We start from the raw sequence: 19,560 nt of genomic DNA, 5'->3' as shown, positions 1-19,560 counted from the left end.
TGACCGCCCACTGCAGAGAAGACAAACAGGTTTAACCTCACGTTCTAACTCTAAATAACTGGTAGTGGCTGCCTGAAGCATCCTGTTGAGAACTCTGAGGCTGCTTATAAATTTAGCAGAAAAAATGTGATGACTGATTAGCAGTGCCTGCTTTTGGCATGGGGAAGTGGATGGCAGCACAAATGCCACCCTGCCATCTTTGTACTGCTGCTCTTTGAGTAGTTGGCATATGGCATCCTCCACATCTCCAAGCCTTTCTACTTAGCGCTGCTTCTGCCTCATGTGCCCTCCATATCATATCGTCCCACAGCTCATCCTTGAGACCTCCAAAAACCAGATCTTCCCTGTGAAACTTGCCTACTGTCATCAGGCAGAGTCACCCACTTTCTTCTCTGGGCTCACATAGTTATCTATACATGTCTATTATTTTGAAATTACTACACTGTACTGTGAGTTTCTTGAAAGTATGGGAGCACTTTATCCCTCTTTGTATCTTTGGTATCTAGCACAGTGCACCTAGAAAGCACTCAGATGGTGGGGAAATGGATAAATGAAACCATGTAACAGGGATTCCTCTAACATGGTATTTTCCCTAAAAATCCAGGAAGGTATGACCAAGCCTGAGACCAGGCAACCTATGGAGATTGTTAGTGGCATTCTACCACTACCCATCAACTAAGCCTATATACATCCTTATCTCTCAGAAATACAAGATTAAGGAGTATATGAGATAGGAATTTGGCTTCTAATTAAATTGGAGGTGGGACAGAAAATAGGAAATATAAAAGAAAAATACAACAGGCCCAATTTTTAAAAAATGCATTAGCACAAGTGATTTAAAAAGACCTAAGAGTCACAGTTTTCAGGAGCTAAATATAGGCCAGCAGGTCCTGTTATTATTAGGAATATAACCTTTCCATATACCTGATACTAATCAAATTCTTATTAAATTTATACTAACGTCACAGATTAGTTTTAATTTTAAAAGGTTGTGAGGTACAATCAGTTTGAAAAATTTTTGGCAATATCTAGAAATGCTGAACATACACCATGAGTTAGTGATTGCACTTTTAGACATATATTCAACACACATGTTACATTTGTTCACTGGAAGACATGTTCAATAATGTTCACAGCAGCATTATTCATAATATTCAATAACTGGATATCCGAAACCCAAGTGTGTAGGAGGCAGTTTAATTACCTGGCCCCCTCCTTGAAGGCGGGCTGGAATTACTGACTCCTTTCTAAAGAAAAAAAGTATAGAAAAGGTAAAAACAGTAACTTTTTATTGGAGAAATCTGGCAAACACTATCTTAACCAAGTATCAAGGTTAACATAACCATTGACGTCACATGGAGATCATGTGCCCCAAAATGATGTAATGAGGAGCCCTTCTCCTCTCTAGTATTGTTCCCCCAAACCCATAAACCTATTCCAGTCATGAAAACATCAAGCAAATCCAAATGGAGGGACATTTTACAAAACACCTGACCAGTACTCATGACTGTCAAGGTCATAAGAAACTGTCACAGCCCAGAAGAGACTAAGAAGACAGGATGACTAAACGCAATATGGTATCCTGGATGGGATTTCTGCACTAATAAGAGGACATTAATAGAAAAACTGGAGAAATCCAGATGAAGTCTGGAGTTTAGTTAACAGTAATATATAAATGTTGGCTTTTTAGTTTTGACAAATATACCACAATAATGTAAGATGTTAACATTAGGGGAAGTGGGTGATGGATACATACGAATTCTCTGCATTATCTTTGCAACTTTTCTCTAAATCTAAAATTATTCCAAAATAAAAAGTTAATTTTTCCCCTCATAGTTTTAAAAAGTATCTGGGCTGGGCTCAGTGGCTCATACCTATAATCCTAGCACTCTGGGAGGCTGAGGTGGGAGGATCGCTTGAGCTCAGGAGCTCAAGAGCTCAAGACCAGCCTGAGCAAGAGCAAGACCCCGTTGTCTCTACTTAGAATAGAAAGAAATTAGCTGGACAACTGAAAACATATAGAAAAAATTAGCCAGGCATGGTGGCGCATGCCTGTAGTCCCAGCTACTCAGGAGGCTGAGGCAGGATGGATTGCTTGAGCCCAGGAGTTTGAGGTTCCTTGTGAGCTAGGCTGATGCCACGCACTCTAGTCTGCGTAACAGAGCAAGACTTTGTCTCAAAAAAAATTTTTTTAAATAAAAAATAAAACAAATATCTGGAAGATATTTTCTTTTTTTCTACTTAGCCAATAGGAAACAGAAGGGAAATATGACATGCATAGCTTTCATGACAGTATTATGAAACGAGGCTGGGAACTGTTACCATTTTACAGAACCTATGGTGCAGGGAGTGATTCTGACCTTACACATAAAACAGGCAGAGTGTGTGACTCATCACCTCTTATCAACATACAGTCCTAGGTAGATCAATGATTTTTTTCTTCTGAAGTTTAGTCAAAACTCTTAGTGAGGCTAATGGTTTCTCAACAGAGTCCTAACTTACTTAAGTATCAGTATCTGTATGTGACTAAATTCTTTCTACTGTTTCTGTTTGTATATGTTAGAAATACAGACACAAAACCACAAACGCATTATTCCAAAATTTCTCCCTAAAATTCCTGTGGCCACACTCATACAACCCAACACAAGTAGAAATATGTTGGAAGGTAAATTGGAGTTGAAACTGACAACAATGTTATCTGATTATGGCTAAAATATTTTGCAAATGAAACAAAAGAATATCTGAACATACTATTAAAGCTTCCCCTCAGGGACTTAGAAGTGGCTTGAGTAAATGAAGCGGCCTGAAGTTCAAGCTGCATTAGCTTCATGGTAAGCACTGTGTTTATGTTTGATTTTCTCATCTTTAATGACTAAAACTGTTTATCTTTATATCACTCATGGAAACTAGAACATGTATGCAGATAGCAGGAACTCAAAGCATGTTTGTTAGATTGAATTAATCTGACATATTGTTCAAGGAGGATAATTCTTACCTATTACTCTAACTGATAAGGCCTAACCAATCCCTAGTTCCATCACCCTCACTATGTACTCTGGACACATACACATATACTTCATATGTTCCTTTCATTTAAGGATCAGAATGTGAAGACTCAAGAAATATGCAAAAAGTAGACAAAAAAATGTTTTAAAACATGTTTTCACTATTTCAACCTTCTCCATAAATATCTCTTTCTAAAATCAAATAGGATATTATTCCAAGACCATCTTCTCCAAATTAGCATAAACCTTGCTGAGAAGCTTGACTGATCATATCCTCTTTTCAAATCCCAAACAAAGCCTGAATGTTCCCTATACCAAGAAACCATTCTCAAGGGATCCCTTTATTAGTATGCACACAGGCATTCATTGTTCCTCCCAGGAAAACCTACAACCAATCTTACGATTAATAAATCAAGATGTGGCCATAATTTTTTAAATATTCTTTATACATCTAAAACTAAAGGTACATCAAAAATTTTGAAACCAAAAATTGAAATAAATGATTGTTGTCAGATGGGTATTTAAGTCCTAGAAGGCTGATGAGACCATGCATGATTCTAATCTGTAATACTACTGCTATTAATAATTCTTTCTGGCATCCCGGAAAAATAAATGTTTTAATCTTGTGAGGATCTAGAATATTACCTAATATTAACTACATCAATTACTACTTTCTAAAGACCTTGTATACCAAAATATGCTCTAATTGCCAGTTAGGTATATTTGTGAGTATATGCAGAGCCTGAGAATATCTTTAACTTCTTAATTAAAACTGTGAAAGTGAAAACTTCACAGCTTGTATCTAATAAACTCTCCTCAGACAATAAGGTCTTATTATGACTACAACTACATAAACATTGGGGAAAATAAAAATGTTAAATAAGCCACCTAGGAAGAATCATAAACCTCTTGATTCTAAGCATTCATCCTCTTGTCATCACAAAAATACTTCATAAAATATACTGTCCAGCTGGGTGCAGTGGCTCACACCTTAATCCTAGCACCTTGGGAGGCTGAGACTGGAGGATCGCTTGAACCCAGGAGTTACAGACAGGCCTGGCCAACATAGTGAGACCCTGTCTCTACAAAAAGCAAAAAAATTAGCCAGGCGTGGTGGTGTGTGTCTATAATCCCAGCCGCTCAGAGGTTGAGGGAGGATCTCTTTAGTCCAGGAGTCTGAGGTTGCAGTGAGCTATGATGATGCCACTATGCTCTAGCCCAGGCAACTGAGTGAGACCTTGTCTCAAAAAAAGGAAAAAAAAAAAAAAAGAAGGCCAGGTATGGTGGCTCACACCTGTAATCTTAGTACTCTGGGCACTCTGGGAGGCCAAGGGAGGAGGATCAGTTGAGGTCAGGAGTTCCAGCCCAGCCTGAGCAAAAGCAAGACTCCGTCTCTACTAAAAATAGAAAAAATTAGGCAGGCGTGGTGGCTCGAGCCTGTAGTCCCAGCTACTCGGGAGGCTGAGGTAGGAGGGTCGATTGAGCCCAGGAGTTTGAGGTTGCTGTGAGCTAGGCTGATGCCACGGCACTCTAGCTTGGGCAAAAGAGTGAGACTCTGTCTCAAAAAAATAAATAAATAAATTATATATCTATATCTATATATCTATAGATATAGATATATATATATATATGGCTCATTTTAAGATCCTAACTCATATTTTTTTTTTTTTGAGACAAAGTCTCGCTCTGTTGCCCAGGCTAGAGTGAGTGCCGTGGCGTCAGCCTAGCTCACAGCAACCTCAAACTCCTGGGCTCCAGTGACCCTCCTGTCTCAGCCTCCCGAGTAGCTGGGACTACAGGCATGTGCCACCATGCCTGGCTAATTTTTCTATATATATTTTTAGTTGTCCAGATAATTTCTTTCTATTTTTAGTAGAGATGGGGTCTTGCTCTTGCTCAGGCTAGTCTCGAACTCCTAACCTTAATCGATCCTCCCACCTCAGCCTCCCAGAGTGCTAGGATTACAGGCATGAGCCACTGTGCCCGGCCCTAACTCATAATTTAATCATTTTTACTTTCACGATATCCTCTAAAGAGTAAATCTTTCCTTTTTCTTGAATTTATCTCCAGTCCTACATTATACTGCTTTCATGGCCATTTCAGTTTTATCTGAATGCTAAATAAACTTACTCTTCATTGTTTTCTTCCAATATTGGTCTCATTTCCACGCCTCTGACACCTTTCATCATTTTTCTATTTCTCTTATAGGTGTTTCTATTTATTTTATTCAAACTGAATGTAACTATTCTGGAATGTTTCAATACTATTAAAAATAAACAAGAAATAAAATTAAGTACTAGTACATTCAGCCCCAAAACAAGTCAGTAAAGCACATGAGGTGCTATTTCTTCTAAAGGGACTAAATGGGGTGATACTGCCATACTGGCAAGAAGCAACACCGCTCACTCGTTCAACTCAGCAGAGTGACGGTGGCCTGCTGAAGGATGCACTCACTTGAGGATTGCTGCCAGGATCTACTTCTCCACACTGAGCACAATCCTGGGTACCACCCCCCATCATCTGCCAGACCCTAAGGGACATTTGGCAATATCTGGAGATTTTTTTATTGTCACAGTTTGGGGTGGGGTTTACTGGCATCCAGTGGTAGACACGAGGGATGCTGCACAGGATAGCCACTGCAACAAAGAATTCTTTAGCCAAAAATGTCAATAGTGTTGAAGTTGAGAAACCCTGACCTAGACATCTGTCCCAATTCTGAGCAGAAACATAGAACAGCTGGATTAGAGGCACCACAGTGGTATGAAAGGACCATGGGATTAGGGGAGGAACGGAACTAAAACTTACTGAGTACCTGCTACGTACCAAGTCTTGCATTAGTCACTTTACATATATTACCCTCACTTAAACCTCTACCCTGTAAAAACAAAGATATATTCTGATTTTACACAGGAGAAGGCTAGACTCAGAGAGGTTAAGGCACTTACTCAAGGTCATTCAGCTAGGAAGGGGAGGAATCATGATACAAATTCAAACCAAATCTGTTTAATTCTACAATATTACAAGCCTAGAGGTTAAAAGACATGGATTTGATTCAAAGAGTTACCAATATGACTTTGAACAAGTCACTTAATTTCCCTAAATCTCCATTTATAAAATAAAGTATTGGGCCGGTGCGGTGGCTCACGCCTGTAATACTGGCATTCTGGGAGGCTGAGGCAGGAGGATCGCTTGAGGTCAGGAGTTCCAGACCACTCCGAGCAAGAGCGAGACCCCGTTTCTACTAAAAATAGAAAGAAATGATCTGGACAGATAAAAATATGTACAGAAAAAAAAATTAGCCAGGCATGGCAGCACATGCCTGTAGTCCCAGCTACTTGGGAGGCTGAGGCAGAAGGATCGCTTGAGCCCAGGAGTTTGAGGTTGCTGTGAGCTAGGCTGACGCCACGCACTCTAGCCCAGGCAACAGCGTGAGACTCTGTCTCAAAAAATAAATAAATAAATAAATAAAATAAAGCATTGGATAACATGAGAAAATATAAATGTTGCTGATTGCTAACCATATATAATCACGTTAAATACAACGAAAAAGACATGCTTCTTACAATGGAAATGATATAAATACAATCCTTTTTTTTATTTTTGCATTTTATTTTATTATTTTTTTTATTTCAGCATATTATGGGGGTACAAAAGTTTAGGTTACGTATATTGCCCTTGCCCCCCATAAATACAATCCTTAAAAATAGAATTTATACAAGTGTGCACAATACCAAATTATTCATCATTTTTAAGAATCAAGATTAAATGTTCAGAAGACATTGTATCTTCCATAGCTGTGCAACTACTCTTATATCCCAAGAGGCAATAAACTAATATAAACAATTATTTAGTATAAATAATTTTAATCAATAAAAAATGCTCAACACTGTATCAACAACTTTGATTAGGCTCTCTTCAAGACTGGTAGGAGAGGTCATGAGCAGAACTAAGGAGGAAGGGGATGGATTACAAATCCATTACCAATTCTGGAAAACAACTTTACTCACTATTCTCTCCGTACAGCTTGTGTATTGCATTGAGGTCAACATGTTACCACTCATATTAATGATGCAAAAAATAATTCGTTTCAATATAAGGTTCTGATTAAAAACAAAACAGCAACACTCAGCAGAATCTACCAGACTTTGACAACTAAACTACACTCTTCTGGGATTAAGTTCAAGAGACAATGTAACCTGGGGTTTGTTCTCTCCAGAAATCACCGCTACCACTGCCACTTCTAAGAGCAGGATGTACACAACTATTTTTGCTCTGCAAAAAGCTAAATCCCAAAGCATGGCATTGCTGTGTTTTATAAATGTATCTTTTTGTACCATATTAATACACTGTAAATAAATTATAATTGCAAGTATTTCCCACAGATATTTATGTCCAAGTTTAAAAGCAATAAACACATCAAATAAACCAAAAAACTATTTGAAATAAAAATAATTTCCAAAGAATCATACAAAGATTGGCTTTAAATAAATAAAAATTTAGTGTTTACCTGACACTCAAAAAAAAAAAAAAAAGAAAGAAAGAAAAACATATAAATGCTCTAGTGGAACTTAAAGAATTAACTATAATCTTGAATGATGTTTTATTTTAGTCAACTTAGATACAGATCTTCATTAAATGTCATTTTACTGACTAGTTCTGAATTACATCTTTCACCTTAAGCATTTTGACACTTCCATCAACTTTCTAAAAGTGAGGGTGGATTGTTTTTCTATGTTTTTAATAGACTTGCCTCTCAAAAGACTGAATTAGATAAACCTGATAGGAGAAACCTATTATCAACCTCCCCTGCTCATCAGCAACAACCCTTTGAGTAAGCCTTGGCTATGGGTTACTGGTTAGGTGATAATACCGAAGAATTTACATCGGACAATGATAAAACTAAAACCCGTTTCCTCAATTAATCTGGACAACCTGTCAACGTTTTACTTTACAAGCCTGTTTTTCATCACAACAAATTTTAACGTACAAGTTAATAGTTAATTTTTAACTTCCAGGAGCCAAAACTCATTATTTAGTCTGTTTTCCCATTTCTCCCAAAATTGCAGAATTCTCCTCAGGCCTCAGAATCATCTTTATATTTCCAAACCGAAGGAATACTGTCAAATTTAAAATACTATACGAGTTGACTACTCCGAAAGGTGTCATTTTCCTGACACCAGAATCCTTGACCAGATCTCACATGAACCTTTTACAGGACCTTATTGCATCACGAACACAATCACAATGGCCATGGTATGTAAATAAGCATATACAGCTCATCTTGAAAGGACCCAACCCACACAATTTCCCAAACAAGCCGCGAGCAGCTGTTGAGCGACAGTCTGGACAATTACGAGCGCCACTCGGTGGGGTCCGCGGCCCAGGCCGACCCCAGGCCCCCCTCACACGCCCTCCTCACAGCCCCTCTTTGTGCAGCTGCCGCCCCCTCCCGTCTCGAGGCTTTGACCCACGCGGGGCCTCGGTCGGCCACAGCGCCGACACCGCCCTCCCCGCCGGCCCGGGGCCAGGTCCTCCCGGGGGTCTCCCGTGGGAGATGGGGGGGGCGGGGGCAAAAGGGCCGGGCGCAGGGACTCTGAGGGAACCGGGCCCGGACGGGCGTCCTCCTGGGGATCGGGGGCTGTGAGGACACGGGCCCGGCCGGCGGGAGCCAGGGTGGCGGGACCCGCGACTGCAAGGGGAAGGGGGCCCGGCAGGCGGTCTCCGGGACCGAGGGCCTCACCCGCGGCTGGGGGCGGCTCTCCCGCGTCGTCGGCGGCGGGCGCCAGGGTGACGGCGCCGTCCCTCCAGACGCGGATCTGCGCGGCCGAGCTCACGCGGCGGCGGGGCTGGCGGCGGCGGGCGGCGGCGGTGCGCAGGGAGCCGCAGCACTGGTAGCACACGGCCCACGCCTGCTCCTCGTTGATGGGCTGGTTGTAGAGACGCAGGATCTGCTCCAGGCTCAGCGCGTCCTGCGGGCCTCCGGCCGCACCGCCGGCCGCCCCGGGCTCCGGCGGCTCCTCGCCTCCCGCCGGCTCCGCCCGCGGCTCCCAGCCGCCCGCCTGGCCGGCCGGCTGAGCCATCCCGCGAGTCGGCGCTGCCCTCGGCCGCCGCGCCGTGTGCCGGCGTCTCCTCAGCTCCGGAGCATCGTCTCCGCGCGCCGCCGCCTCCTCATCCCCGGAACCGCCGCCGCCCAGCCCGGCCGCGCGCGCCGCTGCGGGGACCAGGAGGGGTAGGAGGCCAGGGCCCCGGCGGCGTGGGCGAGGGAGGGCGGCGAGGACGCAGCGGCAGTCCTGAGCAGGCCGCCGCCGGCCGGTAGCAACGCGATGGCGTCCGCCCGCCCCGCCCCGCCTCGCGCCGCCCCGCGCCCGCCCCTCAGGGGGGCCGCACGGCTGCCTGGGATGCGCTGTCAGGAGGGCTCGCAGGGGCCGGGAGGCGGCCGCGCGACCTGGAGGGTTCGCAAAGTCAAGAGCTGTGACGCGCCGGAGGGGACGCACGGTCTGGGGGGAGGGGGCGCACGGTTGAGGGCGGTGACGCACGGTCAGGAGGGGACGCACTGTCGCGAGGGGACGCACGGGCGGAGAGGGTTCGCTCGGCTGGGCAATGCGCAGGCTTTTGGGGACTTGGAGCGTGGTCAGTGGGGGACGCCGGGTCGGGGGAGGGGTTCGTGGGGGACGCTGGATTTGGGGGCGTGGCGCGCAGTCAGGGGGCCGCAGGGTCCAGCGGGCTCACGGCGGGTCCCCTGGGCCGACTCTGGCGGCGCCCTGAGCGCGCCAACCGGGGTCCTCCATGAAAATCGGGGAAATCACTGGCGTTGATTCCCCTGGGATCCGGCTTGCCGAAGGCCCGCTTAGGAACTTGAACCCAGCCTGGGGTGAATTCCTAAGAAAAAGGGCTGCTGAACCGCTCCGGCCTCTTGACTGCCCAGGGCTCCCTGCTAGGCCCCTGTGCCTGAGCGCTTTGGGTCCCCTCGGCCAGTGACACCCGAAATTCTCGATGCAATTTCTCCTGAACACCTGCCGCCATACAGCCCTGGTACCTGCTCTACTATTTTTTTCGATTTTTTTGTTTATTGAATACCTCCTTCAATACCTGCCAACTTCAACGTAAGCCCCAGGAGGACAGAGATCCTTATGGGTTTTGCTCACTGACTTCCGAAAGCTAGTCTGGGATTTAAGTATGGGTGCATAATTTGCAGATGTTAGTCTCAGCGTCCTTCCGGATTCATTTGTAACATTTGTACAATCCCTCACTAAGGTAATGTCTCCAATAACCACACTCATTATAGCCCAATTAACCCAGTTTGCTCATATGATGTGGAATTGATATCACACTAGCAAAAATGAACTGAGGGTAATTAGCCACAGAATAAAGAAAAGAAACACTCCCAGGGCCCTACTGAACCCATTAAGTATGCAGTAAAACAAGTAGATAATTCTTAATCAAACGATCACCCATTGGTAAATGAGTTTCATTGGCAATATTCCACTCTGAAGCTAGTTCTGTGTGAAAGTCCCACAGAGTGTTGAAAGCATCAACCAAGTAAGAAATGTTACCAATAAACGTGTTAAGGCATCGTTTTATGTGCAATATTAGAAATCGCACTCTCAACAATTGCATCTTGCCATAGAAATTACAATAGGCTGGCCCAGACCGGTGGCTCACACCTGTAATCCTAGCACTCTGGGAGACTGAGGGGAAAGGATTGCTTGAGCTCAGGAGTTCGATACCAGCCTGAGCAAGAGTGAGACACCCCCCCCCTGCTAAAAATAGAAAGAAATTAGCTGGACAATTAAAAATAGAAAAAATTAGCAGGGTGTGGTGGTACAGGCCTGTAGTCCCAGGTACTCAGGGGGCTGAGGCAGGAGGATCACTTAAGCCCAGGAGTTTGGAGGTTGCTGTGAGCTAGGCTGACGCCACAGCACTTTAGCTCAGGAGACAGATTAAGACTCTGTCTCAAAAAAAAAAAAAAAAATTACAACAGTCTGTTAATACGTAAGATACCGCCCTATATGCAAAAGAAATGGGAGTAAACAGCAAAAGGACATAAAGAGTAAGAAATTGAGAGGGGAGAAAAAAGCTTCCTAGACACCTTATTATAATTTCTTACTGCAAGAGATAAAAAACAAACCCTTAAAGTAGTATCACTTAATTATGGGTTCATAATTCCATTTGTAAAAAATGCAGTATCTTTATGTGCCAAAGCCTTTAGAGACAAAGATCTTTCTAATTTCTTAGTATGAGACTATATACATATATGCACGTATATATTCATACTTTTGATTAAAAACATAGACAAACATTCCCAAATTTTGCTATTTTAAAAGTTTAGATCCTGTGTGGATTTTGAAAATACAGAGGGGCTTAAAATAATTTGAACAATCCAGAAAAACAGCAAAATGGTCTGCTTTTATGGGCAACACTACCATCTTCTGGCCCTGTAGGATATTGCTGTGTGGTTGCACTTAGACAAACTACAGGCAAAAACATTTTTGTGGTTGCCTTAACCCCGAAGGACAAGCTAAATGAATTAATAAACTGGGGAATCCATGAGCCGTTCACTTGCTGGCAGAGGGAAGTAAGTAAATCTGCAAGGAAAGATAGCAATGGAAGGAAGGAGGGAGTTGAAGTGAGGAAAAGGAAATGAATCCAAACTTCATCTAAAATGTTATCTTTAAAAGATGCATTCTTAAAAACAAATTTGCAACACTAGGATTTTTTTTCTCTCTTAAGTGATAAACACATTTTGAAAGGGAAAACATTACTGCACTGAATCACTGGAAGGTTATATAAGGGTTTTTTTGGGGGGGGCAGGTACAAATTCATGGCCATGATCTATAATTATTAATAAAGTAAATCTTTGGCTTTGTGAGCTTATATGTAATTAAGTTGAGTGAAGATGACAAGTAGAATGTTATTTGATCCTTCTCTAAACAGAATAAATAAAAGGAAAATCTTGAAAATCCTAGCTATCCTCTATTATTAAATATAAGTCTAGTCATTATATAGCCTAAATACTTGATACGTTTTTGTATAAAGACAGTATAATTCTACTAACTTTTATATGATTTTCAGTACCGTTTAAATTCTGATAAGCCCATTACAATACTCTTTGAAAGTGACTGCTGACAACTCAAAGTCTACCAGAGGTTGCTACAGTCTCAGTGGGGTTTAAGCAACCCTGTGCAATACCTTGGCACCTTCCCATTTTCTCATTTTGAATTCAAATTCAAAGACTCAAATGCCTTTATGTTCAGTATATTTTGTTCCAATTTTTTGTTATTGATTTTGTATTTACTCTGTGACTTCACTGCTTTTAAAAAATTGCTCTATGTAATTAAAATGTCTGAACAATTCAAATCAACATTTAAATGTCTTTTTCAAAGTGCTGTGATATCTGTGAAAAATGATGGCATGTGTTACTGAGTATGATTTTGTTTTCATTGATTTTGCTGTATTTATTAAAAAACGGAATCCTTGAAATTTTTCTTGTATTATATTTACTTATCATTTTTGCAGAATAAATGCACTTCATGCTTCATACTCTGGATGTGCTGGCTGAGCTGCTCTGAGTCTTTCAGGGAGCACGGCCTTCAGGGAGCACAGTCTGTCTGTGCAGCCCAAGCTTATCCCAAACACTCCCAGATAATTGCTCCTAAGAGGCACATTCACCTAGAAAGGTGCATCAAAAAGGAAAAAAAAAATAGAACAGCATATTTTTTCAATGTTATAACCTAAATTTTCATTGCCCGCAATTATAATACCTTATAAGTCTATAGTGATATTTTATATTATCAAGTGCCATCTTCAGTTATATAACTTGAAGGGCCAGATACTATTATCCCTATCTTACAGTTGAGAAAAATACAGTCATAGAACAAAATACAGGACTAATCAATGAAAGAGGAAGGACTGGAATCCAGGCCTGATCAGTTTAGCTCTTCTGCTACATTACAATATAATGATTACTCTTTAACTATGATATTGTCATAATGCCATGGACCTTTTCAGGGTTAAAAATTGTGTAGTATTCTCTTTCTCTCTTTTTTTTTTTTTTTTTACTTTAGTAGAAGCAACTTTTAATTTTATTTATGTTGTAGGATTATAAATCTTGCAACTTTCCTTAGCTAAAGCAGGGCACTGAAGTAACCACCTAGATAATTTAGGCCAACTGTTCACAAACTTTATTCTAATTTAAAACATAAGATAGAGGACATTCCTTTATACAACATTCCTATAAGCATATCTACGGATATTTAAAATTCTCAGTCACCTAGCTGAGAATTTCTCTCCCACTCCAGAAGTCTTGTCATCATGCAAGAGAATGAACATGACATAATTAAAAGCCCCGTAAGACAGTGTTAACACCTTGAACTTGTTTTAATTATTTGAAAGTAAATCAATCGTGTTAATACTTAAATTATTTCAAAGCACCTGAAAATTGTGTAAAATAACTAAGAAAAGTTTATAAAGTAACAGATAAAAGTCTATTAAAAGATCTCAAGAGATTTATTGCAGATCTATAACTCCAGGCACGGCAACTCCCTAATCCAGACTTTACCAAGAAGCAAATGAGGCCCAGAAAGATTAGCTTACTGATATCCTACAGTTACTGATTCAGATATGAGAAATACAATACTAATATCCTGCCATTAAGTTTTACCTATGCAGTTCACAATACAAAAACTAGGATTTTTCAAAGATTAAGTAGCATATCAAATGATTAGATTCTCTACATATTTTAGAGGAAAAACATATCACTTAAAGACATATTTCAAAAATAATGCTGAAAATATCTTTGAAAAAGAACCTAATATTGCCAGGTAAAATGACAAAGAAATAACTTTGAATTGATTTGTCCTACCATATTTAAAACAACCTGTACTTATAATATACAAACTTTAATTTAACTGATTCTTATAATCAGGTTTATCAAAAACTGAAGATTCCAGCCAGGGGCAGTGGCTCATGCTTATAATCCTAGCACTCTGGGAGGCTGAGGCAGGAGGATTGCTTGAGCTGAGGAGTTCAAGACTAGCCTGAGCAAAAGCGAGACCAGTCTCTACTAAAAATAGAAAAATTAGCCGGATATGGTGGTGCACTCCTGTAGTCCCAGCAGCTAGGGAGGCTGAGGCAGGAGGATCAATTGAGCCCAGGAGTTTGAAGTTGCAGTGACCTAGGCTGACCCCATTGTGCTCTAGCCAGGGGTGACAGAGCCAGACTCTGTCTCAAAAAAAAAAAAAAAAAAAAATCCCTAAAGATTCCAAATCTTTGAACTAACCCACAGACATTAGTTTTAGTAACATATATTGCCAGAATTAAAAGTAATCAAGTCTTACTCAAAACATTATTTATCACCAGGAGTGGTGGCTCACGCCTGTAATCCTAGCACTCTGGGAGGCCAAGGTAGGAGCATTGCTTGAGCTCAGGAGTTTGAGACCAGCCTGAGCAACAGTGAGACCCTGTCTCTACTGAAAAAGGAAGAGAAAAAATATATATATAAAAAAATTAAAAGTTCCATAATCTATCATGATTGAGTTAAAAATAAATAAAAATAACAAAAAATTAAAAATTCCATGTTACTGGAATTAAGCTAGTGTAAATCTGAATCTGATTCTGATAAATTAAGATGTATATGGGAAACCATAGAGCAATGCCCCCCCAAAAAACCCCTCAAAAATATAGTGACAAAATAATATAAAAACTTAAAATGTTACATTAGAAAATACTTAAGACAAAAGAAAGCAGTAAAGGAGGGATAAAGAAACAAAAAAGTCATGAGACAAAAGAAAAAAAGTAAAATGGCAGACATAAATCCAACTAACATTAACATTAAATGTGAATGGATTTAACAATGCAATCAAAAGGCAGAGATTGTCAGACTGGATTTTAAAAAAAGATTCAACTATGTATTATCTACAGGAGACACACTTTAGATTCCAAGATACAGATCTATTGAAAGTTAAAGGATGGAAAAAGATATAATCATACAAACAGCAATCATAAGTAAGTATCAAACACAATAGACTTTAAAACAAAAAGTATTGGCCGGGCGCGGTGGCTCATGCCTGTAATCCTAGCACTCTGGGAGGCCAAGGCAGGAGGATCGCTCGAGGTCAGGAGTTCGAGACCAGCCTGAGCAAGAGCGAGACCCCGTCTCTACTAAAAATAGAAAGAAATTATATGGACAACTAAAAAAATCTATATAGAAAAAATTAGCCAGGCATGGTGGCGCATGCCTGTAGTCCCAGCTACTAGGGAGGCTGAGGCAGAAGGATTGCTTGAGGCCAGGAGTTTGAGGTTGCTGTGAGCTAGGCTGACGCCATGGCACTCTAGCCCGGGCAACAGAGTGAGACGCTGTCTCAAAAAAAAAAAAAAAAAAAGATAGCTAGAATCAAAAAGTCAGATAGCAATGGGCGCTGGTAAACACATAGACAAATCAGAACGCTCATCCACTAATGGTGAGATTGTAAAATGGTGCAGCTGCTTTGAAAACCTATTCATCAGTTCACCAAAATGTTAAACATACAGTTACCATATAGTCCAGCAATTCCTCTTCTAGGTATATACCCAAGAGAAATGGAAACACACCCACACAGAAATTTTTACATGCATGTTTGCAGCATCACTATTCATATGGCCAAAAAGCAGAAATAACCAAAATGTCTATCAACTGACAAACTGATAAACAAATATGGTAGATGTCCATGCAATGAAACATTAGCTTATAAAAAGAAATGAAGTAATGATACATGCTATGAAATGAATGAACATTAAAAACATGCCAAGTGAAAGAAGCCAGTCGCCAAAGACTATTTATTTGATTCAATTCAGATGAAAGCTCAGAATAAGGAAATCTATAGAGATAGAAAGTAGATTAGTAGTTGCTTAGGGGTGGGGTTGTAAGGAATGTGGAGATACAGGTATGATAGCTAGAGATAACAGCGTTTCTTTTGGACATGATGACAATGTTCTAAAATTCACCAGTGATGGTTGCACATCTCTCTCCATATTCCACAAACCAGTGACTGTACAATTTAAATTGATTGACTGTATGGTATGCAAATTATGTCAATCAAGTGTTAAAAATTTAAAATTAGTGATAAAATGTTTGCTTATGTTCACATTTTCGTACCTTCTGCCATCTCCTTATTTTGTGCTATCACTGCTTCCATTCCCTCATCATACATTTTAGCAAAGAAAAGATTTTCTAAAAGTTAAGTAATAACTGGCCAGCTATACGTATTAATAATTTATGAATAGATTTCAGAATTCTCTCAGAATACAAAACTGAGTATGACTGAAATATTTTCTGGGCACATTAGTGGGCACAATCCCAGTACCTCAGTCACTAGTTGAATCTCTCTTAAAATATCCAAATAAAGAGAATTCCATGATTTTATTGACCTACCACACCACAACTAACCTCAGGTAGCCCACTACCCTTCTTGGGGCTTCAGTTTCCCCATGCCATCCTCTCCAAAAAGTAATTCTAGCCCCATCTGCCACAGTGACTTGATCCCCTATATATTATTGTAATTTTTGGTAGGTTATGTGATAGGTGTCATGAGAGAAAGATGCCTTCCATTTTCCTACCTCTTGGGTAGAAACACTAAAATGAGAAAGTTGGAATGAATAGTGACCCGAGAGGTGAGCAGCACCTTTGTTAATGGAGATAATAAATATGATATCATGAACATTTTTCCATACTATCTGTTGGATGGTGACTTGGTCATACCAATGCCATCCCTGCAGAGAGAAAGACACATTTATGCACGCTGAAATACAGCAGAAAGAAGTAAACTTAAAGTCAGAACTTGAATCCTAGAACCAATCTACTATTAGAGATATGTATCCTTGGGCAGAGAACTTAAATTTTCTGAATCTCCATTCCATTAATCTATTTTGAATGGGCTGGAAGACCCAAGATTCAAGTCCAAAATTCTGTAATTCCAGGACATGAAATATTAAATCATGTCTAAAAATAGAGCACATAAATATAAAAGTAGTTAAAACTCTAGTTTTGATCAAATACAAAAAAAAAAAAAAGAAAGAAAAACAACTACTCCAAAATTAGCTATCTCCAAAAACACTGGAAAACATGTTTTGGAGTGTTAGCACAAATCTAAATTCAGTAGCTCAGAGAAAGAAATCTTTCGTTTCACAGAAATTTATGTGAACTAAATGCCAGCTAATAATCCTCTTTCCTTTTCTTCTAACATCCATGATTATTTCAACACTGGTTATCAAGTAGTTAATTCACAAACCAAATACAAGTCAAAAGTAATTACAACAAATATACCAACCAAATCTCAGAAAAATATATTAAACATTCAATATCTATATTTAGATGCATTAATGATAACTGAACTTATTATTAAACATTCAATACCCATATTTAGATGCATTAATAACCGAACTTATCATTAATATGAATGAATATGCTATAAACAATGTTAAGGCTCTTCAAAATGGAATGGTTTCTAATTGACATATTTGGCTTTTTTTTTTAAAGATTTTATATAGCCCTTGGCTAATTTCAAATTACTTCTCAAATACCAACTGCTAGAAAGTAGTGCTACTTTCATTGGTATAAAAGATTAAGCCATGTTAAAAACAGACTAATTCTTAAATTTATCTACTTCAGTAAAAGTGTGAAATTGTTATCTTAGAGTCAAAAGAATAAAATTGCAAACTGTACTACAACTTAAGCTATTTTCTTGCTTACTAAATTATGAAATCAGAAGTGTGATTGAGTTTAAACAATCAACGGTTCATAACTAACACTTCCTGATGGTCAGATGTCTGGCATAAAATACTACTTTATGAGCAAGGTTCTTTTCAAATAGAAGGCCTACACTTTGTTTGGCTCAAACCTTGCCTGGGTTAAGCAGCAGAAAAATGGGTTTCAAATGTGTACACTTCCCAGAACTGCCAGGTTATAGATGTGTTTTTGCAGATCATATTTGGGAATGTACACCTCAATATCAGAAAAAATTTTGAAGGCACTTGGAGCATTCAGTTAGTTGGAAGTGAATTTAGGAAGTTTTATTCAATAGGTTCATATTTGAGTAATGAAAAATGAAGTTCCTGGGTTTCTGACATTTTTCTACTAAATAGATATATATATAAAATATATGTATACTACATAGAGGGGACTATGCCAGTATACATATTGTCAAAAAGAACACCTTAGAAACATTATATAAAAAATTTTTTATATTTTTAATAGAAAAACTTTTATGACAGCTAAATATACAAGGTAAATTTAATTCTTAAAAAATTATTAAAGTTAAGAAGATAGAATTCTAGTGATAAATGCACTGAAATAATCTTACGAAACAAAACATCTTCAGAGAAAAATATTAATGCCAGACTCTATTAAAGTGCGTAAAAAGCAAATTTATTTTAGAATTTATACCAAAAGCACATTCAAAATACATGTTACTCTGGTACAGTAAGGAAGGAAGCTCAGCCTCAACGTTAATACAGCCTCAATCTTAATATAATTCTGCCTCTTAGTATGTGAATCATAGTTTGTCTCAAAAGTTGAAAATTACAAGCAATTTTCTGTTGATAGCTTTATGTGTAATTTTGACATACGAGTAAAAAAAAAGTCTTTATTCTTTTTTTTTTTTTTTTTTTTTTGAGACAGAGTCTTACTCTGTTGCCCAGGCTAGAGTGAGTGCCGTGGCGTCAGCCTAGCTCACAGCAACCTCAAACTCCTGAGCTCAAGCGATCCTCCTGTCTCAGCCTCCCGAGTAGCTGGGACTACAGGCATGCGCCACCATGCCCGGCTAATTTTTTCTATATATATTTTTAGCTGTCCATATAATTTCTTTCTATTTTTGGTAGAGATGGGGTCTCGCTCTTGCTCAGGCTGGTCTCGAACTCCTGAGCTCAAACGATCCGCCCACCTCGGCCTCCCAGAGTGCTAGGATTACAGGCGTGAGCCACCGCGCCCGGCCAAAAGTCTTTATTCTTTTGCTTATTCTCTACATTCATGTCAGTCTCACAAGAAACATCTGATTACCATATTCAATGAAAATCGGTAGAAGAGGGATAGTAATATTTCGAAACTTTTTAAACAAGTTAAATCATAAATATTTACCATATACAAAAATAAAACAAAAAGCAAATTTTAAGACATGTTCGAATTTTAATTTTTAGAAAATAAAATCATATTCTTTGCAAGAGTACATTAAAAGGAGGAAAAAATCAATAACTTGGGTAGCCAGTTGGTATACAGTTACTTTCTTAAGATCAATTGATAAAGCAACTGAATTAAGAACCAAGCAGAGATGTCAAATGGACAGTCAAACCTATCATTTATACCATACAGTTTCTTACAAAAAGTTGAATTGCTGGAGTCTTTTTTAATGCTCACTTTTGCTCACTGAAAACTAACTTTTAAAACTTGCTCAATTTTAAAACAAGTATCAGCATGGAGTCAGTGGCATACACTTGTCTGCAGTGGCCTCACACAATGAAGCTCTCATTTAGGTCAAATACATACACACAGATATTTTTATCACAATGAGAAAAGAAAGAAAAAAAT

The 19,560-nt window shown here is 39.6% G+C and overlaps 1 protein-coding gene across 2 annotated transcripts in view; it reads right to left on the bottom strand.

Annotated features, from left to right (window-relative positions):
- SPIRE1 (spire type actin nucleation factor 1) overlaps positions 1-9,085 on the bottom strand; it is a 184,907-nt gene extending 175,822 nt beyond the window's left edge. For both annotated transcript variants that reach the window (XM_069468295.1, XM_069468296.1), the window contains exon 1: positions 8,746-9,085. In XM_069468295.1, the coding sequence (XP_069324396.1) occupies positions 8,746-9,085 (340 nt within the window). The remainder of the gene's footprint in view (positions 1-8,745) is intronic.
- Between the last annotated feature and the right edge of the window lie 10,475 nt (positions 9,086-19,560).

This window comes from Eulemur rufifrons, chromosome 5 (genome assembly GCF_041146395.1).
Source record: "Eulemur rufifrons isolate Redbay chromosome 5, OSU_ERuf_1, whole genome shotgun sequence".
Classification (NCBI taxonomy): domain Eukaryota; kingdom Metazoa; phylum Chordata; class Mammalia; order Primates; family Lemuridae; genus Eulemur; species Eulemur rufifrons.
This window is presented reverse-complemented; position numbering and strand designations above follow the sequence as displayed.